The following is a 26324-nucleotide window of genomic DNA, read 5'->3' as shown; positions in this document are numbered from 1 at the left end:
TTCCATTTGCTTGGTCATGCCCAGGACACCGTGCCCTTTTGTGCTGCCCCACCCCACAGCTAATGGAGGGTTTGGGAGAGGGGCAAGTACTTAAAAGGAGCAGCACATGGGTGGAGAGTAGCCCGGAGCCTCCCAGGAGTCCCTGTGGTGAAGAGAACACAAGAGAATCCTGTGGCCCAGCAGCCCCAGGCCAGGTGCCCGGTATTCATTTCCATAATCCTGTGCTGTCGCTCTAGGCAGTGACAAACCTGCTTAGGAATTAAGCTTCCAGGCTGGGAATGACAGGGCCTGCTCCCTTCTGGCCTTGCTGCCAGCGCCACTCTGGGTCCTAAGGGTAGCTGAAGCAAAAGGGCGATGCTCTGAGTCAGGCCCAGTTCTAAGTGTCCTGTAGTATTTACTCTGGGAGCCCTGTGCATCCCTGGGGCCATTCCAAGCTCATTTTGCTGCTGAGGAAATTAGACACTGAGAGCTTACTATCTCTCCCAAGGTCACACAGCTAGCAAAAACAGCAGCTATCCACATTGACTGGGACAGCCTGGCTCCTGGGTCCTAACTCTGCACCCCACATTCTGCTAGCATGGTGGTTTGGAAGGGCAGGGACTGACCACACTGGCCCCAGACTCTTCTAAAGGGTAGGGCAGCATTGCTCAGGCCGAAGGACTTGGGCTAGACTGCAGGACACTGGACGTGTGTGGCTGGAGAGATGGAGGAGTCCAGCAGGGGGGACCGTTGGAGAGCTCATGGGGATGCTTCTTAGATCTTTAAGCAGGGTCTGCTGGGTACTTAGCCCTGCTGTGGGTAAAGACACACCAGTTACCCTCCGCCACTGGGCATGCCAGTTACTCTCTGCCACAGGCATGCCAGTTACCCCAGTTACCCTCTGCCACAGGCATGCCAGTTACCCCAGTTACCCTCTGCCACTGGGCATGCCGGTTACCCCAGTTACCCTCCACCACGGGGCATGCCAGTTACCCCTATGCGGTCACCTTTGTTCAGGGCCTATCTAGGCTTTCCTTCCTGACTCAGGATTGAAATGTATTGTGTTTTTTTGGTCATTGAAGAGACCACCTCATTCAGATAGAAGAAGCCCTCAAGGCTCTCTCTTCTAGGCGCCAGCTCTTTAGGACAATGAGTTGTTGTCAGAGAGCCTGAGGGAGTGTCACCCACATGTCTACTCCCTGGGAATGTATGGTCTTCTGGTGCCTTCAAGCTCTGCCTTGGACTGCTGTCACTACTGGAACTGGGGAGCCAGGTGATTTGCCGCTGGTGTTGGCCGGGGAGGCCCATCTCCTCCTCCATCCTTCATCCTTCATATGGCACTGACACCTGGCTGCTCTAGGATGCCTAGTCAGGATGTCAGGTGGAATTAAGAGGCAGCAGGGCCAGGTGGGTGTTGATTGAGGCTGATTGCTGGGAGGCAGCGGCTTCAGGCTACACCAAGCTATTTCCAGCTGCTCCAATTGTATCCAAGAGGCTTAATCCCTCTAAGTGCCTTTGTGCTCTGATGCCTGGAGAGATGGGGGCTGGGGAGACCAAGGCCAGAGCAAGGTCATACTTCCTCTGATTCTTTACATTTCCAAGTCCTTCCACTTACCCACCCATAAATTCACGCAGATCCCCATTCATCCTCCTACCTGCCCACCTGCCAACTTACCTATCCATCTACACATCCACCTATTCCCCACACCTGCCCGTTCTTTCTTCCTCCCTCCTCTCAAACTATATACATACTCTACACTTTGCACCCCACACATACAGGCATATAACATTCATCTATATATCCACCCATTTACCTATTCCTCCATGCCCCACACTCATCCATCCATCCATCTCCTATCCACTCATCTACCATCCATCCACCTACCATTCAGCCACTCCCATCCATGTAGTCCATTATTCATCCATATAGTCCATACATATACTCATATTTCTATCATCCACCATTCATCATCCATCCACCATGATATATCCATCAAACATTCATTCACCCCCACCTATACACCCACTCATCACCAATCCACTCTTCTATCCATTCATTCACTATTCACTCATCATTCACTACCCACCTAGCATTCATCTATTCCCCACCACTAATCATCCACTCATTCTTCCACCCACTAATCCACCCACTACCTATTTGTCTATCTACCACTCATTTATTCCCTACCTAGCCATCTACTCACCACCCATACACTCGTCTACCCATCCATTCATTCACCCACTATTCATCCAACCATCCACCCACCACCATCTATCATCCACCAGCCATCTATTCATTCATTTCCCATCTATTTATCCACTCACCACTTATCCACCCCCTATTCATCTGTCCACCATCTACCATTTATCATTCATCTATCTACTAATCTATCCACAATCCATCACCCACCACCTATCTATGCATCCATTCATTCCCTACCTATCCATCCACTCACCACTCCTTCACCCCTCTACCCATCCATCTATCCATTCATCCACCATCCATGTATCTATCAGTTGCCCCACCTAGCCTTCTGTGGCCATCATTCTCCTGCTACCTTAGTTTTTACCACTGTATCACCTAGGAGTTAGGCTCCGTGCTATTACTAAGATCCAGGCTCAGAAGAGGCATGGCCTAGGTCCTCCCGTGGCTCAGTTTAGCAGTGCAGTCAATGCACAGAGATCTTGTGGTGGAAGGGAGGATGGCCACTGAACAAGCACCTAGTCTGCCTTCATTAGGAAAGGCCTGGAGAGTCAGGCAGTGCTTTGCTGTGGGGCTTGTGTGTCTTAGGCTGAGCTCTGGTCTCATGGAGCAGGGAATGCTTGGGGCTCTGAAGCAAGGGAGGGTTTTAGAAAGATTGTGTCTGGGAGGGATTTGCCAGAGAGGTGAGGTTGGAGGCAAGAAGGAGCAGAAGACCCTGTTTCAGAACCCTGTTTGCCTCAGTCTGGGGGCCATAGCATGTGTTACTGTTGACTCAGCTCTGCCAGAGTGCCGGGAGTTGTCACCCCATAATGCTGTGCCTAGCGCCCATGGCAGGGCCTGTATCCCCTCTATCCAAAAAGGATGCCCCCTTTGAGTGTGGGTGTGGCTGTCTCTAGCTGCTACTGTTTTCTGACCCTGTGCTCAGCCCTTCCTCTAGCACCCCTAACTAGTGGGAGCTTCATGCAGCCACTGGATGGGAGCTTTATCCAGTCTTGGGGGCAGCCATAGGGACACCCCTTCTTGGAGTCACTGGCCCTGCTCAGGTGGGCCCACCTCCATGTGTGGCTAATGCAGAGAATAAGCTGCAAGGTGGAATGCTTGTACTCTGTGCCAAGCGTGAGGAATGGCAAGGCTAGGGCCTGGCCGTCTCTGCTGTCGTCTCCAGGTGACCTTTGGCATTGCTTCCTCATTGGTGCACAAACTGGTCAAACTTGGGGGCGCGTGAGGGTGTGAGGGCGTGCTAGGTGGGCTCTTGTCTTGATCTCATCTATCAGCTCAGAAAGGTAGCTTTGCATGGGAGTGAGTCCTGTAAGTGCATATTGGGGCTGGTATATGTGGTGTGTTTGGGTTGTGTGTGGTATGCAAGATATGTGTACTAGTCACGGATGGGTGGAAAGGAAGCCCATTGGGCTCCCATGGGGACAGAGGTCTCCTTTCTTGGTGTCTGGCTCCGAGGGTCTGTTAGATGCCCTTTCCATTTCTTGCTTCCCTTCTCCTTGCTCTTCTGGTCTTGGTATCATGTTGTCCCAGCCCACCTATACACTGCAGGGTCTGGGCACGAGAACCAGACAAACTGTAGACAAATTGGACCTGTGGAACCCACAGCTTCAGTAAGTGGTGTGTGGGGAGCAGCCGCCAGCTCTAGAAGGGGTCAGGGCTCTATAGCATACTTCAGCCTTGATGGGGGCAGGGCAGAAGTCTCAGTCTCTCTCTCTCTCTCTCTCTCTCCACACACACACACACACACACACACACACACACACACACACACACACACACAGAGAGAGAGAGAGAGAGAGAGAGAGAGAGAGAGAGAGAGAGAGAGAGAGAGAGAGTTCACAGAATAACCACACATTAACTTCAGCTCTGGGTCATGAGGAATGTTTTGTCAGCAAATGTGAATAGCCGCTGTCACGTAGGAGCCATTTTGGAACTTGACGAGGGTCTGTCCTCTCACTCTAGGAGGAAGGAGATGAACTTTTAGTGGATCTTTCTGCTCTTCCCCATAACTCATATGCCTCATCCTTCTTTCTTCCCATTTAGGGCAGGGAGCCTAGACACTCTTCATGTGCCCTGGACCCTGGATCTCCAGGCAGCGTTCAGCTAGCCTTCCATGCAGAAATATATGCTCCTGAGAGAGTGCAAATTGCAGGGTGTGATATAGAGTCCTCACTGAATACAATTATGCTTAAACACTATAAATATTCATAAGTCTCAGCCGTGAGTACTGCTTTACTTAGTGTTATATCCTACTTTTAAAAACCACTCAAGAAGTCAACCATTTAAGGCAAAAAAAGTGCTGAGCATGCTCTGGGTTGCTGCCTTGGCTGGCATTACAGCTGGAGAAATGCAGGTAGGGAATGGAGACACTTGGATCCCACTTGCCTCAGCTGCCTATGAGTCACCCAGTCATCTACTTCTTGTCTGGTAGACCCTTTGGAAGCTCTCCTTCTCCTCTGGTCCCTTCCCAATCTTCACACCAGGGTCCGGAGCTAGGCGGGCCTCGCCCACCTGGACTGGATCCAAGGCATGAATTTCATTACCTCCTTCAATAAACATTCCCTGTATACCTAGACTCTGGGGACCTTGAAGTGACTTCAGTACTGTTTGTGATGGTTTAAATAGAAATGGCCCCCATAGACTCAGGGAGTGGCACATTAGGAGGTGTGGCCTTGTTGGAGTAGGTGTGGCATTGTGGGAGGAAGTGTGTCTCGGTTCACTTCCTGTTGCCTGTAGATCAAGATGTAGAAATCTCATCTCCTTCTCCAGTACCGTGTCTGCCTGCATGCCGCCATGTCCCACCATGATGATAATGGACTAAACCTCTGAAACTGTGAGCCAGCCTGGATTAAATGTTTTCCTTTATAAGAGTTGCCATGGTCATGGTGTCTCTTCACAGCAATAGAAACACTAAGAAACTGTCTCTTGACTTTTAACAGTTCATTGTCTAATGGTATAGACCGTGTGAGCATTAAACATTAAGGTTACAGTCTGAGGTAAAGCTTGTTTGTTTGTGGGGGGTGGGAAAGTCCCAGGGGCCTTTGATCTGATTTTAGGAGGAAGAGGAAGAGGAAACAGGAAGTCATGGCTTGGTTGTTGATATGCCAGTGGGCAATCCCATCTTTATGGCTTACTATCTAGATGGTTAGGTGGAGGGAGCTGGACACTAAGCTAATTAATTGTTGTCTCCTTAGGTGAGGTCAGTGTCCTGGGGATGAACGGGGATGTAGATATAGAGAATGTTTCATCTTTGAGAGTAATGGACTGGGTCTGCTTTGGGGCTCCAGGATCGTCTCTCTTCACACTAAGCACATGGGAGTGAGACAGTTTTCTAAGAAGGCAGCCAGAGAAGAGGCCAATAACCCCCTTCTGTATAAAACTTTTGCTGGATAGGTGCTAACACTTTGGCCCATTCAGACAGCCAGGGGCATCAATGAATGCATTGCACCATAGATAAATGCAGAACAGATGCGATTCTGTGTATGACGGAGTGCGAGGGTGGGGCTTGGGAGTGTAGGCATTCCGTGAGTCATAGGTGACGGGAAGGAGAAGACTAGAGTCCATTCTGAAGGAGCGTGTGCTGAACAAGAGCAGGCAGAATCCCCAGCTTTCCGGTGACTTGGAAAATCTAGTTCTCGTTTGTTGCCTCTTGGTCTTCACTTGGCATTTCTTGACCTTCGCTGAGTTCCTTCTTAGTCTTCAGCTGCCGGTCCCTGGTCTTCACCTGCTGGTCCCTGGTCTTCAGCTGCCGGTCCCTGGTCTTTACCTGCCGGTCCCTGGTCTTCACCTGCCGGTCTCTGCTCTTCACCTGCCAGTCCCTGGTCTTCAGCTGCCAGTCCCTGGTCTTTACCTGCCGGTCCCTGCTCTTTACCTGCCGGTCCCTGCTCTTTACCTGCCGGTCTCTGCTCTTTACCTGCTGGTCCCTGGTCTTCAGCTGCTGGTCCCTGGTCTTCAGCTGCTGGTCCCTGGTCTTCACCTGCCGGTCCCTGGTCTTCACCTGCCGGTCCCTGGTCTTCACCTGCTGGTCCCTGGTCTTCAGCTGTCGGTCCCTGGTCTTCACCTGCTGGTCCCTGGTCTTTGCCTTCTGGTTCTTGATTTTCATCTGCTTGCCTGTGGTCTCCAATTGCTTGTTTCTGGCCACTTGATTGTTCCTGCTCTTAACCTCCTGGTTTCTAGTCTTTACCTACTGGTCTTCCATCTTCACCTATTGGATGCTGGTCCCTACTCTTTACCCATGCCATTTGGGAGAGTGGGGAGTCAAGGGTTTGTGAAGTTGGATTTACTTGGACTGAACTCAGTTTCCATTGTGTTCTTGTGTGACCTTGAACAAGTGACCTCCCTCACTTAGTGTCTTCATCTGAACATGGAGTCATGCGGTAATCTTTATTTCACAATTGCCAAGTGGATCAACGAGGAAAGGAGGGGGGTTGCGGGGCACAGGGCAGTTTGCCCAGAAAGTTAGATCTGTCTCTGCGCCTGTTCTGCTCACTGTATCACTGTGTTCTTGCACTTGTGTTACCAACTGGAGAACAGCCTCAAATCTGGTTCCGAATTGAGCAACTGTTTGGGATGTGGGAGGGGGAGCGCCTACCTAAGGGGTGGAGCTAAGCTGCCCCTCATGGCGGTGGAGCATCCTGTGGCCTGGGAGATAGGGCAGAGGTAGGCTAAAGTTCTGGCCTGTATCTCCAGAATCATTCCCCACATCCCAACAAGTCCTGCTGGCTGGGGTGACTAGGGTAGCATCTGTACCCCATGGGAACGCCTCCAAAGTAGCTGTGTGCGCACATGGAGCTCATGTGTGTGTAGCTGGTGTACACTCGGAGAGCCTTTGGAGGGCCATATCATCCCTGCATTTCCTGTTTCACTTCTGCTGTGGGCCCTGGCTGCTGTCTTTTTACCAGTGTCCATTTGTCTTTCTCTAGGGAAGGTACTGGTGTAGAGAGGGGGTGCTGTACTCCATGGCCAGGGTGAGCCTCTCTCCAGGGAAGATACTGGTGTAGAGAGGGGGTGTTGTACTCCATGGTCAGGCTGAGGCTGCAGCTGCAGCTGGCCACCAATCCACCTACTGTACTTTCCAGCCTCAGCCATTTTGTGTGGGGTACCTTTTTCCAGAGGGAAGGTATCTCTTGAGGGGATGTAAAGTACAACGATCAGAGTGTGGTGGGATTTGGGTGTCTCAGTGCCTCCCCATCAGGATTTGGCATACACTTTGCCTTCTAGAAGCAGCTGCCTCAGAGCATGTGTACCCCAGGCCTGGCTCCGAATCAGAGCAGAGCCTGTGACCTCAGCTGTGCTTGCCCCAGGGGATCAGAAGTGGCCTGCGCCTGTGTCGTCCATCGGTGACGGTACTGATTTGATTATGCATCAGACACTCCTCTCTCCTGTCTGCCTGTGGACCTGATGCTTTGGCAGGGACAAAAGGTCGTTTGCCACTCTCAAGCTGGGCTCCAGGGAAGGGCCCAGGCTGTGGCACTTGTGTCCCCCCAGCCTGGAGAGTTTGGTGACAGGGCTCTGTCTGTTCTTATGTCTCACACCCTCTGTCCCATTCAGAGGTCTTGGATGTGACCAATTCTAGGGCTAGGCCTCTGAACTCAGTCCCTAGAAATGCGCTGCTCCACACTGCTGGGCCACCTCTCCACAGCTCAGTGTCCTTCCCTGTCCTCACCCTTTCACTGGCTGCCAGGTGTGCTGGCATGTCTGGCCCCTGGGTTCAGCTTGGCCTGAGGGTGCAGGGGCTCTGTGGGACTTCTGTGGGAGCAGAGCAGGCTGAAGGCTCTGCCTTTCCTTTCCACCCTGACGCCCTTCCCCACAACTGCTTGATCCCTGGACACTCAGATTCACCCTTTCTCTGAAGCCTCTGCTCAGACATTGACTGGAGACCGAAGAGCTGAGTTCGTTTCAGGTATGGGCTGCCTTCCCTGGCTCCTATCTCGCCCTGTTCCCTGGGTCCACTGCCTGGCCTGAGGCAGAAAGCGGTGTTTGGGACCAGCATGAGCCCGAGTTCCTGCCTTGCTTACCTCCGTTAGCCATGGGGAGGTTCATACCTGATAAGAGATCTCACATTGCTAAGTTTAGACGGCACCCTCTACAAATGCAAGGGCCGTGGAGGATGCTAGAAATCAAATGTAAGCTGGGCGGGCTTCTGATCCAGTCCTTTTGGCTCTGCGGTGATGGCTAGGTTTTTGGATCTCGGTCCTAGGCCTCCCCTCCTTCCTCTGTGCTACTACCTGGCTCATACTTCCCTGCTGCCCACCCCCTGCACTCTGCCCTCCTTATTGTCAGGGGAAGGGGGCAAGAGGAGTCAGCTTCTCTGTTGCTTCTTCATGGAGCCACCTTTCCAAAGAAGGCTCTGAGCACGGCTTCTGTTATGGAACCCCTTAAAGCTCCTCATGGATTCTGGGATCAAGAAAAGAAGGCCTCAGCTGAGCATTAAAACCATCTCCTATGGAGTCCATCTACCCTTCATCAAACAGCGTGGGCTCCCCGCTCACCCGGCTGTGCGTGCCCATTCCTTGCCGATCTGCAGAGGCCCCTGTGCCTTGCTTGCCTCTGCTCATGCCAGCTGCTAGCCTGGCTTGTCCTCTTTTCCTGCTGCAGTCTCAGCAGCTGTCCTCTGAGAGTTCCCATGCCACCTCCAGCTGTGTGACTCCTACCCCCTTCCACTGTGGAATCTGGGCCCAGGCTCCTTCCAGTACCCTCTAGACGGTTTGTGGGGGTGTGGGCTGGGATCTTCATCCTTTTTGGTTTCCAGCATAAGCCTTAGACTGGGAACATGGGAAGTGACTGGAGAGATTCCTGTTGGGCTCCAGGGGGCAGTTTGAGCACTTGCTGGGAAAGAAATGCCTCCCAGTCTGTCTCCTTAGGGCAAGAGAGGTGTTGATGGGAAAATCAAGCCTCACTGGTGGCCAGGTTTCTCTTAAGTTCCTCTCTCGGGCTTGTGAATTTTGTGGTATTGTTTTTCAATTTTCCCTGAGCATCTGCTACTGTGAAAATTTTCATTATCACTGGCAAAGATCCCCTCTCATCCCTGCTGGCTGGCTGTAGGAAAGTTCTGAGTTCTCTCCCCATCTGCTCCAAAGCACCTGGAGGCTGAGATGGGTAATGTCCCTGGCCAGCTGGGCACTTTCTCAGAAGATCTAAGAGCTGGGGCTCAGCGGGCAGCCTGCCTGGTCAGGGATGCTTTGGCTGTGCCCAAGTCACGAAGGCTCTCCTGCTGCTTCCCTGGTGTGGGGGATCAGGCCAGGGAAGCTGACTGTGAAATTTGGCCAGCACCTCCTCCCCTTGTCTCCATCTCGAGAGACCCTTGCTTCTGAAAGTGTTCCTCTCAGCCAGTCATGTGGATGCTGTGGCAGGCGCAGGCCCTCTCTAACAGAGGACGAGCTCCGTGGTCTCTGAGACTGTGTTGCCGTGATGGCAGGTGGACTAATGAGCTGTGAGGAAGCAAGGCCGGAGCTGGGGGCCAGGTATCAGCCCCTACCCTTCTTCACCTTCATCGTGGCACCTGGGCACCCTGCTTAGAAACAGCCGCGATGAGCCGAGGGAGGCCGTGGACATTCTGTCTTGTTAACCATTGGTCCAGGCCTGGCTCTGGCTGACTTTGGTCTCCCTTGCTTTTAAACATGGCTAGGGTGCTTTGCTTGGCGACTGAGGCTCACACTCTGCCCTTTGGGTAAGGCGGCTGTGCTGACGATGCTGAGACATTCCTGGGATGAACCCGTGTGATTCTCTACACTAACAGCCTGTGCTGAGGTCGGGAGTGGAGAGGTGGCTCAGCAAGAGCCAAACGCAGCATGAGACGAAAACTCTGAGCGCAGGCAGTGTGACACCAGAACTATAGTCTTGTCCCTAGGCTGCCCCAGCTGTTTATGGGGGGTGGGGGGAGTGTCATTCTTTATGTCTCCACCCTCAGAGGTTATACAGCAGCCTGCCACGTTCATGTTTGTGTACCGGATGCCCTCTGCATCAGTGCGTGACAAGTGTAAGACCGGATGAATAATGGACACTTCCCAAGGGGGAGGAGACATTTCAGAATTTACACAGGACACACTTTGTGCCCTAGGCTGTCATCTCAGGACTGCCTTGTGGTGCTTGTGCTGTGAGCACCAACCATTCTTGCTCCCTGGGCCCCCCTCCATTTTACAACATAAGGCTTAAAGCAGAAGGTTCAGACGAGTGGAGGGGCCAGCCTGGGCTACTGAGTGCCGAGCTGGGATGGTCAAACCTCTATTCTTGTCCCGCCAAGGCTGTCCCTGGAAGAGCCTCTGTGGCAGGCTGACGGATGGAGCGAGTGTGTAAGAGACACTTCAGCAGTCCCATCCACCATCTGTTCACAGTCCCCAGAGTAAGGGCTTTGGCCAACAAACGCAAGCACAGCTTGCTTGGGCTTGTCTAGGCAGGATGACTTGGAGTGGTGGGGACAGCATCCCTCTCAGCTCCCGCCCCTCCTGTCTTCATCTAGCCAGGTGATGTGGGTGAGGGGAGCATCACCAAGAAGAGTGAGGCACCATGGGATTCCCTTGCCAGTCATCTCCCTGGCCTTGGCTGCAAGGCCCATGGGATGTGGGGACTTGATGGCAGCCGGTAGAAGAGGAGCAGCAGGCTGGCAGAGGGAAAGGGGCTAGGCCTGTGGTTCCCGAAGAGGGAGCTGCTGCTCCCATATCTTATTTGGGGAGTACCATGAAGCTAGCAGCATTGAGCTTGAGGCTCACATTTAGGGGGCTGAGCACAGCTCCCACAGAAAGGTAGAGGGTGAAGCAGGGGCTACCCTAGTTGGCTAGAGCCGAGTACTGGGAATGTAGGCACAACACTACCTGCTTGAGAAGAAGGTAAGCTCTCTGTGCCCAAGAGGAAGGTCAGCGCATCCGTCATGGCCCCGCCAGGTGACAGGCCAGGGAGGACTCAGCACTCACAGTATGTTTAGGAGGGGGCGAGGTGTGTGGGAATCCTTCTGGGTGCTCGTCCCAGAGAGAGGCCCACAGGGTGACCCCCATCACCCAAGGTTTACTTGCTAGGTGTAGTCATCCTTGGCTGTTCTCATGATGGCTGGTGCACCAGGGCCAGAATTACGTCCACTCAGCATCATCGTGCTGTACCAGGTGCTAGGGACAGAGATGTCCTTAGGTAGTGACACAGATCCATGAGCAAAAGGTGACTGGGCTGTATTAGCTCTACCGCAGGGAAGATGGTTGGAGGCCTTGGGAAAAAGAAGGCACTTCACAGGGTCTGGGGGGCCGGGTAAAAGGACTTAGCAGTGGACTGAAGCTTAGTAGGGCACACTGATGTTAACTTCTAGTCAGGAGGCAGCAGGCACAGGAAGCCACAGGGAGCTGCCACGGCAGAACCTCCAGGTTCCCGCATGGCATCTGGGCACCAGGAAGTTGCCCTGAGCTGTCTGATGGCCAAGAAGAAGGATCAGTAACAAGTGTTGGAGCTGCAGTTGGCCTGGGAAGACTGGAGGGATCGGGACTACCCAGCCTTTTTGGAAGGAGCACTGCAGGCCCAGTTTGTAGGTGTGGATGGAGGCAGGACCCGGGGCAAACGCTGGATCTGGGGCTCTCTGTAGCAGTTGGCCTGATCTCGGGAGGGGGTGTGAACATCAGTGGTAGACTAATGGTTTCAAGGCTCCCACTACATCAATACACATGCTTGCAGGTCGCTCCACACATACTCATGATGTCCTACACAGTGAGAGAAATCACCAACGAGCAGGAAAGCATGAAGGGTGACATGGAGAGATAGCTGAAGAGATCCAGAAGAAGTCAAATATAGGCTGAGGTAGGAAAAGGTGATGGCAACCTCAGCTAAGTATCAGTTTCACATCTGGGGGAGCTATTGGGTCAGGACTGAGGCCGGGTGTCTGGTGGTCTTGCCTTTCAGGAGGCCGAAGAGAGAGGTGGTCTTGGAGATTCGGAGGGAATGAGCAGGCTGAAGACAGGCTCTGTTATCTGGCTAGCCATGGATGTTTAAGCTCAGCTCTGGTTCCTCAGGCCTCGTGTCCAGGGACCGCAGAACAGTTTGTTGCTAGGAGACCAGGCTGTTGCCAGAGTTGCCGGGAGAAGAGTTTCTGGCGCAGGTCTTCCCTGAGCTAGCCGGGGAGTGTGCTGGACATTGCCTGCAGGAGAGGTGTTACTTCTGGCAGCTCCATAGCCATGGGCATAAGGACGTGGGCTGTTCTTCCTTTGAGCTAGGGCTAGACTGTGAATGTCCCATCAAGAGGGACTTGGGCTTTTCTCATGAGGAGAGCTGTGATTCTGGAGGTGTTTGTAACCTCACATGCCTCTCCCCGAAGAGAGCCTTGAATGTGGGTAACCCTCCAAAGGCTCATTTGCGAGTGCTTGGACCTCAGGGTGGTGCTGTTGGGAGGCGCTGGGAACCTGGAAGATATGGGGCCTGTGGGAGTGTCTTAGGTCACTGGAGACATGCTATCAGAATGCGAGGATGCCAGTCTGTCTGGTCTCCTCTCCTCCCCGATTCCTGCTTTGCAGTCTGGCTCTTGCCAGAGGCCCAGAGTGTCAGACCCCAAGTAATTCTCTAGAACCTCCAAAAAGGAGAGCTAAACAAAACCTTTTTTAATTTTTTTTTATAAAGTTAATTGTTGTGTTAGTAACTTGTTTCACTCCTGTGTCCAAGTGACCGATGGAACAATTTAAGGGAGGAGTTTTATTTTAGTCGTAGGTCCAGAGGCCTCATCCATGACTGCTTGGTCTCAGGTACTTGAACAGAAGATCATGGCGGCAGGAGCATGTCACGTGACGGAGGAGATTCTTCACCTCAGGGCTGTCAGGGAGCAGAGTGAGACAAGAACCTGCCTCCAGTGACTTAACTTCCTCCATTGGCACCCACCATTTAGTCTGCAGCCTCCTAGCTGAGGACCAGGCATTCAGAACGGGAGCAATCCATAACAACGACCATGGTCTGTCACTGTGGCGCTGTGAAACAGCCTCCGATACACACTGAATGGAGCTGGCCCTGAGTCCTCAACATCCCCTCCCAACTTCACTGTGTTTCTAGACACACTCTTAGAAGGACACGTACTAACGGCAGAAGGCAGTCCTTTGGGGCACACTTACCACATACCAAACATGGCTTTAGAATTTATCCGCTGCTTTTTTTCTTCTGTCTTCTGAAACAGAAATCAGGCAGCTTGGAAATATAACTCTGGCTCTTCTGTGGGTTTTGGTAATGCACTCAACCTGGCTGCCTGCCCTCGACCCTCCTATCTAGAGTGGGGTACAGCACCTTCCTCCCAGGCAGGCCTGGACTTCAGGGATCTGGTGGGTAGGCCTGCACCTGCTGGGTCTTATGGCAGGGATTACCTTTCTTCTCTACCACCCAAAGCACAGCTATAACGTTTTCCTTGGCTCATTCCCCTGGGACTCCTTGGCTAGCCTGCGTGTCTCTGGCCACACAGGGGTGTCCCCTGTCAGTTTGTATTCCTTTGTTCCTTAGCCCATGTCCCCAGAGCTGAGTCCCTGGAGTGTCTGTGCTGCCCGGGTCCTGCCTGCACCTTCTGAGCCAGTTCTTCAGCATCATTTAGGGCTCCAGCTCGTCCCGTCTTTGGACTCCGTGGATCCAGTTGTCCTCAGGTGGGCTGCTTGTCCATCCCTTCCTTTGGCAGCTCCAGCAGAGCCCTGATATTCCTGAGGTTCTCAACCTTGGACCTCCAAGTTGAGCAAAATGAGACAAAGTTAGAGTTGTAGAGGGCTGCTTGTCTCATCCACGCACGAACAGGCTCTGGTCTGGATCCAGGAGGCCCTGATGCTCAGGATCCTTCTTCTTGTGGAGTCCTCAAGGCCAGCCCCACTCTTGGACAAGGCTTGATTTTCCTGTTGCCTCTGATTCTCTGGGTTACCTTACCTTGAAACCCTGACATGCCCAATGATTAGCACGTACCCATCTGTGCTTCTGCACACATAGCCTGTCGGTCAGTGTCCTGTGAACATCGCTGCATCAGGCCCTAAGTCTGAAGGTCTAGAAAGCCATTTGCCTCTGTCTTTCTTCGCCAAAGCATTCTTGGACCCGCAGGGAAAGGAATGGTTGATTTTTACCTAGCAAGGGGAAGTCAAACAATTTCATAGGGGAAGGGGGATTTGGAAAGGTTGGGGGAATAGCAGGGGCATGTAAGGCAGAGGAGGAAGAACAAACACTGTAGGCAAGGCAACCAGCATGTGCCAACTTCCAGGTTAGTCCAAGCACTGAATGCCACAGGCACTTGCACAGGGCATGTGAAGTTTGGAAAATAGACTGGGGTCCTCTGGTGTGTGGATTGAGGGTAGCGGTGGATGCTACTAAGTGAACTTTGATTCCCAGGCAGTGGGGCCATGGCAGGTATTTCAGGGCCATGTTGGATGCTGAACTTGGGTCAGTAGAACGGAGAGCTTGGAAAGTGCACTGACGTCCCTTCTCCGCTGGCTTGAGGGAGGCAGAAGTTTGGAGCACATAGAGGGGGTGACCTCCCTGAGGCCCTGCAGAGGAGTCCTGGGGGACCCTTGTGCTTGGGGGCTGAGAGAGCTGCGGGGGGCCTTGAGCTTTCGAGGTTCTCCGAGACAAGAAAGTGCTATGCTGGCATGCCAGGGACTCATCCTGTCCTGATATAACTTCCCCGGAGCAGAGTTCTGTGTGAATCCCGCCCGCCCGGGAGCTTGGTGTTCCATTGGCGGAGCAGTAAAAGTCATTAACGAGGAGCTGGAGAGTTATAAATAAGCCGCACACTCCCACCCAGTGTTCCCTGCCTTTCCAGCCTGCGGGAGCAGGGAATCGGTTTTGATTCATTAATTGGCAGAGGGATGAGGCTCCAGAGACCCCGTGGCGCCGCTGACTCTTCCCTACCCTCCTCGTTGGCTCCAGGCAGCCCTCTGTGCTTGCCGCTCACCTGCCCTGGCTACAGTCCAGGGCCAGTCCTGCGGGACCCTCTGGCCCCGCTGCTCTTGGCTGGGTTGAGCTTCAGTTCTCTTATCGTTGCTACCATTCCCTTGTCCCCTCTAATCCGTCACTTGGACACCCCTCTTTAGACTGGCATTCGGATTGGTGTTAAGAATTCCCAGTTTCTGGATGGGTAGCCTGTGCCCTTTCCTTAACCCTCAGGGCATTAGAAGGCTTGGCGACTGGAAAGCTCTGGGCTTCGCCTGTGCGGTCTAGCCTCCTGTACTGCTCCTGCCTTAGAGTAGTTTTGTATCGGATAGGTGGCTGCTTGTTCTGCAGCATGGGCACTGGCCAGGGTCTGAAGAACGAGGTGCCAGGTGCTTCTGCACGCACGCCGGTAGCAAGGGCAGGAGACGGGGAGCAGTGGCCGCACACTCCACGGTGGTCAATCTTGGTCAGTGGTCTGAAGTGAATAACAGTGGAGGAAGGTTGGGTATTGGGAAAAGTTCTCTGGAAGGACTGGTTAGCCATGGAGCGGGTGGAAGGAGGTTAGGTAGACAGTTGTGTGCAGGAACACTACGTATTTCTTGGAGAACTTGGGGAGACCCAGGAACCTCAAGAGCTGGATACCCAGGTGTCTGTCTGTGCACACTCTGGCTCCCTAGGGTGCAGGGCACCTGGTGTAGATTGCACAAGGCTGTGGAGACTCTGTCAGGGTTTCCATTTTGCTTTGAAGACTTTGGGAAGCTAATGTGGTTTTATATTTGGCCCAGCACGCGGTGTTTGGTGCTTCCCGAGGGCCCAGTGGCTGTGCTGTGGGAAGACCATGCGTCTGTTTGATAGGTTAGATGTGTGCCGGACTGCTGCAGAGGTGAGGTGGTGTGGGCCAAGGACGTGGCAGTGGCATGGAGGAAATCCAGGAGACTGAGAGTGCATTGGGGAGATGAAGTATGTAGGACTCTCTGGAGGCTTGCTGCCGAGGGTTGTGGGGAGGGACTGGCCGAGAACAGATGCTGGGGTACCTCTCTCCTGAAAGTGGGGGAGTGTTCCCACACCCCTGGGAGCTCTGTGGTGTCAGGTGTGAGTCGCCACTGGTGTTATCAGGTCAGGACTGGTTTAGAGTTAGAAACGCAGAAGAGGGTTCCGAACTGGAACCTTCCCTGTAAAAGCTTCCACAGGGCTAGGGTCTGATATTCAGAAGTAAATGTGCAAGGAGGCCTAATGATTCCGTAGTCCTTAAATATAGGATGTGGGAGTACTTAAACTCTGGATGTGGAAGAAGGCCGAGAGTCAGGCCTTTGCAGGATTGATCTTGGGAGCTTCCTTCCTCAGCTTTTGGCCCAAAGGCTGGGGTGTGTGAAGCCTGCGGGCAGGGGGTTGATTACCCTGTGAAGATCACCTCCAGTTTGTCTCTGGAGAGTGAAACAAAGTCATTAGCTGAACTGCAGCATGGAGCTGGGTCCCAGGAGACCAGGGCGGGAGACAGTGAAGAAGGAGGCAGTGAATGACTGGACAGTGGCTTTGCGTCCCATTGGGAGCACTGGGGGAGGGGAGGGCCTGTGCGCTCCAGGACCACAGGTCCAGCGCAGGCCTTCCTCCTCCAGTCCTGCCTCCAATGTCTTCCCAGCCTGTGGTTTTGTTTACCCTTTACATGTCTTAATAAAAGATGAAAAATATTTATTTTCCATAGATCAATAATTTACTGTGAGTTATGACAATACTAAATTTGGTCAATTATTCATGGGCTATCAAGTATTTATAAATGCTACCTTAATTTAAAGCATTAGCCATTAGAATTCAAATATTCATAAAGCCAGTGCCAGTTGAAAGGAGGAAGGGCAGGGTACAGGTGGCAGGGCTGGCTGGGGAGAGAGGGCATGAGCTGCCCCAAGAGCTCCCACTGCTTGTGGGAATGGTGGGGAAGGAAGGCAGAGGTGCTGGACTCCCTGTGGAGACCATTGCTCCGGGGTGGGCAAGGCTGACCTGGCTCTGCTGCCAGCCTGCTTCTCCCTTCTGCCCCCTGCAGAGACCAGCTGAGCCTGGCAAAGCCGGGCTGAACCGAAGGACCTAGAGGAGGCTGCCACTGCTCCAGGTAGAGGCTCTCTCTTGCCTGTCTTTCTGGAGACATTCTGCTGCTCATTAACATGGAACCCAGAGGCCAGTTAACGCAGGGCTGCTGTGCTGGAGGCCTGTGATCTCCTCAGAGGAGCGGGCTGGCTAGGACAGGTTTGGCCTGTTCAGCGTTCGGGTTTGGTTTCTCAGGGGGAGCATCAGTGGCTGTCTATCCCTGGCCTTGTGACATTCTGAGTAGCCGCTGGAAGAGGACAACACAAGGGTGACAATGGCCAGCGTCTCTGCTGGGTGAGACAAACCTGATCAGTGAGTCTCCTCCAGCAGAAGACCCTGGAGCACCTTCTCACCCACCAGGGGCCTGGGAGCTTTCTAACCAACCCCAGAGGGTTGGAGAAGACTGTTCTTGCCCAGGATGACATCCATGTCTGAAAGGCTGCTCTCTGTCAGCACTCACCCGCAGGCAGGTACCCAGGGTCCATTGAGCTGAGGAACTCTGTCAGTGGGGACAGGCCTTATTCCTGCTTTCCTGTTCCTCCCCTGGGAGTGCCATGCTTGCTGCAACAGGCATTTTCTTTCTTTTTTAAATATTTTTTAAAATTTATTTTACATACCAACTACAGTTTCCCCTCCCTTTTCTCCCATTCCCTCCCCATATCTATACTTTCTACACCCCACCCCCCCACCAGAAAGGGTAAGGTGTCCCATGGGAGTCAACAACACATGGCACATCAAGTAGAGGCAGGACTAAGCTCCTCCCCGCTGCATCAAGGCTGAGCGAGGCATCCCACCATAGGGAACAGGCGCCAGGCCTGTCTGTCCAAGCAAGGGTTGGGCAGAGTCAGCTGTGAACCTTGCACCCCGTTTCATTGTCTCTTCCCCTCCTTGACTGTGGAAGGACCTGGCGGCCTGGTTCTGATTTCTTCAGTTGTCTGGTCCTGGCCACAGGACCTAGGGTGGACGTTACCCAAAGTCTGTTCTGTGAAGTGGTCGGTACCACACCTGACCTGTCCTACCCAGATGTTCAGCTGCGGACAGCTTCTCAGGGGAGGCTCCAAGCAGCCTCCCTCCTCTTCATTTCTTGGAATCTGGTGCTCCTGACTAGTTTAGAGATCTCTGTGGAGACTCTGTGCACCCCCGGGCCGGGAGCCGGAGCTGCTGCTCATTACAATTCATTTCTACTTCTTTCTTCCTTGTTCCCATGAGTTGTGCTCAGGGAGCACTTATCACTCTATCAGACCTGCATGGTGATCAAGACGGAAATCAGCTTTATGGCCATATGATGCTGGAAGAAAAGAATGATATCAAAGGCAGTTATCCTCCCGAGAGCTGTGAAAGCACCGCTGAGCTCCAGGCTGGGAAATCTGGATTGAGGAGTTCCTACGACATGCTCGGCACTGTGTAGGACGCTGCACAGAAAGACAGAGGAGCAGGGAGATGTCTGGGCCCACAGAGTCCTTGCACTAGTCTTTACGGCCTGCTGCATCCATCCGTGTATGTCAGGGCACAGCAGGGCCTCCTGGATCTTGAGCTTAGAGCCCCTCTGTGAAATGGGTGCTATCATCTGCACTTGATTTGGGGTGAGGTGGGTGGGGAGAGAACAATCCCCTAGAGAGGGCCAGCTCCTCTGCCAGCCCCACAGTGGGTCCCTGTGCAGCAGACTCAGGCTCAGACTCTCCTCAACATCTCGTCGTAAGCACTGTATGAATTGTGTAACATCCCATCTCACACAACCTTGATTAAGCTAATAGCTGATTTGGCTTTGATCTGATGTATTTTGATCTTATTATTTTTATGTTAGAAGCCTCCAAATAATCATCATTTCAACAGTGCCCCAATTAGCCGACCATTCACAGTGGATTGAAAATTGACTCGCATTGGGCCTCTCCATTAGCGCCTGGGAGAGACTTCCAGCCTTAATAACCTCCCCTGCTCCAGAGTGCGTGTGGTGCTGTGGGTGGCCATATGAGGGGCCACCATGCCCCTTGTATGAAGAGGCTGTCAGCACAGGTGGGGAGTGGCAGAGTGGCTCTTAAACCTGATGACGACTACTTTCTGTAAAAAAATACTTTTTGAAATTAGCTTACATTTCATCATAGCATTTTCTTGTTCTTCTTCTTCCCTTCTTCCATCTTCTGCTTCCTCCTGAAGGCTCTCTTCCTTTTCCATAGCTGGTTCCCTAATATTTTCATGTCACCTGTTTTCTGTTTCCCTCTTTCCCAAAGCAGAGGTGACTTTTTAAAAGGGGGCTTCTGAGACAGAGTTTTGCTGTGTAAGCTTTGGCTAGTCTGGAACTCACTATGTAGCCCAGGCTGGTCTTGAACTCATGATAGTTCTTCTGCCTCAGCCTCCAAAGTGATGAGATGAGCCTCCACACCCCTTGACAACTAATACTTCTTAAGGTCCTGGGCATGACTTGGGTGTAGGTGTTGATGGGGAAGGTAGGAAGGGAGAAAACTGATACCTCTTTGGCACCTTTCTGTGTGCAGGGTGGAGAAAGCACTTAGGATTGGCCATCTGAGTCAGTGTAAGTTGTTGTTAGATTTTTTTATTCTAGTCTTACATTGGAATGCCAAAATGTTGTTGGTTGTGTATGCTATTTTGTTTTTTGGGGACCTACCACCCAGCTCCCAAATAAATCACATATGGAGGCTTTTTCTTACTTATGAATGCCTGGCCTTAGCTTGGCTTGTTTCTTGCCAGCTTTTCTTAACTTTATCCCATCTACCTTTTGCCTCTGGGCTTTTTCCTTTTCTTACTTCTGTATATCTTACTTTCACTCTTACTCCATGGCTGGCTGGCTGGCTGGCTGGGTGGTAGTCCCTGGTGTCCCCCTCCTTCTTTCTCTTGCTCCTCTATCTTCTTTTCCTCCCAGATTTCTCCTATTTATTCTCTCTGCCTGCCAGCCCCACCTATCCATTCTCCTGCCTCGCTATTGGCCATTCAGTTCTTTATTAGACCATCAGGTGTTTTAGACAGGCAAAGTAACACAGCTTCACAGAGTTAAACAAATGCAACATAAAAGAATGCAGCACATCTTTGCATCATTAAAACAAATGTTCTACAGCATAAACAAATGTAACACATCTTAAAATAATAATAATAATAATAATAATAATAATAATAATAATAATAATCCACAACAGTAAGTAGAGACTCTCATCTCCATTGACTAGAACACTGAGGCTTAGAAAGGGCATGTGCCCATGGCCACGTGGCTGCTGGCCAGATGGATAAAATGGGAATTTGTGCTTTGGAGACTCTCTGTTATTCCACGGTCTGCTAGTGAGCAATTTTGCCCAATCCCTGGGTCTTAGTCATGCTGTCCCCTACTTGTGTAGCTTACCCATTTCTATTGGTTTAAGCCTTCATTTGAGATTCTGATGCCAACTACATCTCCTGCATCCTGGAAAGCCTTTCTCTTCCTTCTTGCCAAATCATAGAGTATGTGTCTTGAGAAGATCCAAAGTACACAGGGAAAGACACACATGTGGTTGGTGTGTTGGATATATGTATGAAATAGACACGAGGGCAGGAACCAAACCTTGGCTTTTAGTGGCATGTATGTACAAATGGGGAAACTGAGGCTCAAAGTTCTGTGACTTCAGAGCTTGGTGCACATGGACTAGGGAGCTGGCTTACAATAGAACTCAGGTGGTGACTTAAGAGGGAGCTGGGCAGATGGGTGCTAAGCCAGGGGTGACTGATGGCTTGTAGGAAGGGTGCGGGAGATGGAGTTCCTGGACCACTAAGCCCTGCACTGTTCAATTTATTTGAAAAGATTTTAATGCAATGTCTTAGTATTGAAGAGACAATGAATCAAAGAACAATCCATTCACCATTGTGGTGCCTTAACCATTTGTGTGTCTTGCCTTATTCGAAGGCATGCTTTTATCACACTGTAATCAGTGTGCAGTTTTGCATCTAATTTTTTTCTCTTGACTATGGTGTCTCAGAAGCATTTCAAACATGTCTTTGGCCATATGGAAATGGACTGGTACTTTACCTTAGTCTGGCTCCATCACTCGATGCTTGTGTGGCTTCTCATTTTATTATCTGGGAATCAGAAGCAAAAGTCTGTTTCCTAAATGGCTATAATGAGAACAACATGGCTCCACATGTATCAAATACTCAGCAGAGTCTGGCTCAGAGGGAATTCTCACATGGTAGTCCTTCTTCCTCCATGCTTTCCTGCTTATTCATTACTGGAGGACTCTATTTGCTTCTTAAAAGTCAAGTACCTATTCATGGCATGAAATTTTGGCAAAATATAGGAAAATAAAAAAAAAGAAAAGCACTCCCAAATTGCTTTTACTTTGAACATTTTGCCTTTTTTTCCTTCTGATCTTTCTTTCATGCGTATTGAATTTTACTTAATGGATATTGTAAAATACATAATACATGTATTTTCATGTGATTTTCATGTACCTTTTTATGACAAGTACTTCCCCATAGTACTGTGGTATTTGGTGCATGGCTGTAAAGGCCATGTGTGATGTCAGCGCATAGCACTTCCATAACCACACACCGATTTGCATCTTTCCGAGAGTTGGCAGTGTTCTCCGGGGACCACTGAGTGTCGTCTTCTGCCTTAGGATCTATCACTGTCTCTGTGGTCTGGATAGGTGCCCAGAGAGGACTGAGGACGTCAGATCCACAGTCTCCTCACACAAATCTTTATGAACTGCCATGCTTCGCCCTCTGTGTGTGCTTGGGATGTGTGTGTGTGTGTGTGTGTGTGTGTGTGTGTGTGTGTGTGTGTGTGTGTGTGAATGGTGAGTGTGGCAGAGGTCACTCTTGTCCTCCTTGAGCTTGAGGGTCTCTAGGAGGGTCAGGTGGCTCTAGAGGCAATGTGCAGTGCCGTGGCAGGGAGATCTTGTGTGGGGATCTTGGGAGAAGGCCTTGGCCAGCCTGGGAAGGTTGACTCAGTCCTGAAGCAAGAATGAGCCTGAAGTTGAGTTCCAGAGCTGAGGGGGCGGGGCAATCTAGAATGTAGAGAGAGAATGAAGAACACGAAGTGCAGGCATGGTGTGCCTTCAGGGCTTCCCCCAGGTAGGCATGCGTGTGTGTATGTGTCACACGCATGTGTGTGAGTGCATGTAGAGGCAAGCGGTCAACATCAGATGTGGCTTCTGTCACTGAGGTCGTGTCTCTCACTGAGCCTGGAGCTTCACTGACTTATCTAGTGTGGCTGCTCAGAAGGCCACACACAGGGTTCCTTCTGTCTCTGCCTGCCTGGTGCTGGCATTGTGGGTGTGCACCACTGTGCTGGCTTTTAAAAAATTGGATTTTTATTTTTTTGAGATTATGATACGATTGCATCATTTCTCCTTTCTCTTTCCTTTTTCCAAATCCTCTCATATACATGCCCCCTTGCTCTCTTTCAAACTCACGGCTTCCTTTTTCATTCGTGGTTGTTACACATGTGTGTTTGTGTGTGTTTCTAAACACACCAAACAACCTGATAAGTCTGTACAATGTTATTTGTATGTATGTGTTTTCAGGGCTGACCATTTGGTATTTTCTAACAAACTGGTGTGCTCTCCCCGAGGAAGACTCTTTCTCGGCATCCCTTAGTTGCCTGTAGTTTTGCAACAGATAGAGACGATTTCGGAAAACCACAGCCAATCAAAACACAGAGCTGTGGAGCCCAGTTCCAACTGACAGGTCTTCTACATAACTCCCGCACCTAAGGCTTAGGAATCATTTTGAAAGAAGGGATGGAACACTTGTAAGAGCCGGAGGAACAGGGAGTTTGCTTTGAGATTGTGGCTCCTAGGAATGTTAGAAGCTACACTCATCAAGTCTCACCAACATGACTGCCTGAACATGAGCTGAACAAGGACTATACCAATAGACATGTTCACATGGATGGAGCAGGAAGCTCAAAGAACTACAGGCAACTAAGGAATGCGTTGTCTTTTGTATGTGGGTGCTGGGCACCAGAACTAAGGTCCTCATGAGTGTGTGGCAAGGACTTTACACACTGAGCCACCTCTCTAGTCCTCACTGATGTCTTTAAACAGGCACAATGCGATTGCATTTCTGTGAAGTCAGGATGGAGGGGCAGAACATTGGGGTGGCTATGAGATCCTTGAGAGAGACCTCATGCCCTTGGTTTACCCAACTCCAGCCCTTGGCATGGGAAGTGGAGGAATCACCGGGCACTGGGGCCTGAGTTATCATCTATGATGCTCCCCAGTGTGTAGGGCAAAGCCATAGTTTGGGCGCAGCTGCCGTTGGTGCCAGCCAGTGAAGGGGACGCCCTCTCCTCACATATTTTCCAGCCTTCCTTCCACTTGGGGTGAGCTCTCTTGTTTTCACCTCCTTCTCAGCCCTGTCTGAAGCATTACATAAACGCCAGGGCTCCCACGAAGGAACTGCATTGTCAACGTTGTTCAAAGCCTACTGCGTGCAGCAGATGGCTGGCTGCCATTCACAGGCTGTGTTTTGAGACCGCATCTGCTTTCCCACATTCCCGCCATCACACAAAGCATTCGTAAGACATGCCGGCTTCCAAACTGGTTCAGGGAGTTGGGGTGTGGGGAGTAGGATCTCTCTACCTGCTCTGATGTCCCTAAAAGGTGTGAGCTTGTGGCTAACGGTGGTGCCGCTTGTAGTCACTGGGTGTCTTCGAAAGTCCAGGCTCCTGAGTGTGTTAGTCCCAGAAAGGGCTATTGTAATCTCCGTCTCTTTTCTCCTCTGTGCCCTTGGTAACTGCCTGAAATACGGGTGCATCTTCCTTTGTGATTGTCAAGTGGCATTTGAACAACCCTGGGCTTCTGGAGCCAACCACTTCATCTGGGATTTGATCCAGTATTCTTATGATAGGACTCAAGTGGACTTGGCCTGGAGACTGAGCCTCCTGCCCACTTCCTTTCCCTATTCAGGGTCCTCTGGGGTAAGTACATGTCTTCCTGACATCATGATGTCATCCAGGTCTTACAGATTCAAGCACTTCAGTTCAGGCAACAATTGCAGAGCACAGATTGTATTCTTTGCCATGACAAAGGACATAAAGATTCCCCAGCATGAGTCCTTGGCTCTTCCCCAGGATTTTGGCTACTGGCCCCAAGGTGAGAAACGGTGTCTAATTGAGAGTTCTGTTTAGCGAATTCGGGAGATTTGGGTTGGATTCCCTGCTGTACCGCCCTTCTTTGACTAGTCCGGGGCGAATGATCCTGCTTGCCACTTCCGACCCTCTTTCTTTCTTCATCTGTTAAATGGGCCTGAGCTGGATAGCCGGATGTTTCACCAAGGTTCTCAGTATTCATAGTGACTTACGGTTGTCAGCAGCAACTAAGGAGAGCTGCTGGCCTGTCTGGGAGCTGGCCTGCCTGGGGCAGGCTCTTGGTCTGTGTGGGGAGACATCTCAGGGCCACAGGCACGAGCTGCTGGGTGGAGCTGTGGGAACGACGCCCGTGCCCCGTGCTGATTTCTCCCTGTCTTTTTCCTCTCTTTCCAGCCTGTGACCTCATGACCCAGGGAATTTTGGCCTTGGTCACATCCACAGGCTGTGCATCTGCCAACGCCCTGCAGTCCCTCACAGACGCCATGCACATCCCACACCTCTTTGTCCAGCGCAACCCTGGGGGTTCACCACGTACTGCCTGCCACCTGAACCCTAGCCCCGATGGCGAGGCCTACACACTGGCTTCGAGACCACCTGTCCGTCTCAATGATGTCATGCTCAGGCTGGTGACGGAACTGCGCTGGCAGAAGTTCGTCATGTTCTATGACAGCGAGTATGGTGAGTCCGGGGTGGGGGGTGGGGCTGAGGCTCGGTTTCAGGGACAGCCGGGGGCTGATAGCCTTAATACCGGAGGCTTCAGCCGTGGGACCCGGCACTGGGGTGCTGTCAGGGTGTAGATCCATGTTGGTGGTCTGGGCTGAGTTTTCCTCGGAGTGGTAGGGCCCAACCTTGAGCTTCGTGAATCAGAGAAGAGCTGCAAAAACAGATCTGTATGTAGATAGGCACTAAAGTTGCCTAGCAACATCACCTTATCATGACAGCTGAAGTTTGAATCATCTTAGAATTTTCAATAAAATATTAATAAACTGCTGGCAGGGATCTGAAGAGCTGCATACAGGCAGTGGTCGAGGCTGCCTGCCTGGGCCTTCTTGGCATCTTCTCCTCTGAAGGGTACCCTCCTGCTGGATGGTGGTCCAGCCTTGGCTTTTTATTTACATCCACTATGGTCTGCCCTGTTTCAGGGTCTTGGGCCAGGGCAAAGAGCAGAAGGAGGCATTCCTTAGCTGGTGGGCCTGGGGACACTGTATGGCTGTGTGTGGTTTCCTGGAAGACCTCTTCTGAGGAAGTCAGCATAATTTACTTGTTAGGAAACTACAAAAGTGGCCTTCGGAGAAACCGCTTCCTGTTTGCAGAAAGCTTCTCTGTAAGCACATCAGTTTGAGTCCTGAGATTAAAATGGTTTCCGTGATTTGTGCTTCAGAAAGGTTTTATTTGGAGATCGTTGACAGTCACGTGCCGTTATGAGAACTAATGCAGAAGAGCTCACGTGCCCTTCGCTCAGGCTTCCCGAGTTTAGCCCTGGGCTTAGCTGTGGCCCAGCATCCTAACCAGGATTTGATCCCGGCCCGGCCTGCCGCCTCTTCCCCGTTTACCAGTCTCTGTGTATGTGTCCAGTCCAGGCTGCTGCGGGTATGGATTCATGTCTGCAGTTTTATCTTACATGCATGTTTGTGTGATTAGTAGCCAGGATCCAAAGTGGGTCTCTTAAGGACCCCTATGCTACACCTTTACAGCCACAATGCCCCCATTACCTGTTCAAAGTTGATGGGCACTTGTGAGGCTTGGAAACCCCCTCAGCTGAGGTTCTGATGGGACTATGCAACCCCCCTTTAAAGTCCAGCTTTGTCTCCTAGTGAAGTAATCCCTTTGCCAGGAATGTAACTAAGAAAGAAATCAGCATATGTTTGCATTTGCCTAAATGCTTTGCTTCCCTAAGTCTGGGATGCTGTCTTCGGCGCTTGAACAAATAAACTGGAGCCTTCCAGGAAGAACCGAAAGAGCAAACAGTTGCTGTGTTGAGATAAAAACGTGCTGCTGGTGGGGACGAGGGTGGCTCGAGGCTCCAGGGACTTCGCCGGCATGCCCAGGAACTGGCCTTTCCTTCTGACATTTGCTCAGCCTCAGGTCCCGTGGGAGGAGCTGGAGACCTTGGAACAGCACTGAGGTGTCCCAAGGCAT

At 51.6% G+C, this 26324-nt stretch overlaps 1 protein-coding gene across 3 annotated transcripts in view; it reads left to right on the top strand.

The window, feature by feature from the left end:
• Grid1 (glutamate ionotropic receptor delta type subunit 1) overlaps positions 1 to 26324 on the top strand; it is a 714577-nt gene that overhangs the window by 109151 nt on the left and 579102 nt on the right. For 2 of the 3 annotated variants that reach the window (XM_028878314.1, XM_028878316.1), the window contains exon 3: positions 24579 to 24863. The exons of the other annotated variant lie outside the window; for it this stretch is intronic. In XM_028878314.1, the coding sequence (XP_028734147.1) occupies positions 24579 to 24863 (285 nt within the window). The remainder of the gene's footprint in view (positions 1 to 24578; positions 24864 to 26324) is intronic. 3 annotated transcript variants of the gene reach the window in all.

This window comes from Peromyscus leucopus, chromosome 9 (assembly GCF_004664715.2).
Source record: "Peromyscus leucopus breed LL Stock chromosome 9, UCI_PerLeu_2.1, whole genome shotgun sequence".
NCBI lineage: Eukaryota > Metazoa > Chordata > Mammalia > Rodentia > Cricetidae > Peromyscus > Peromyscus leucopus.
This window is presented reverse-complemented; position numbering and strand designations above follow the sequence as displayed.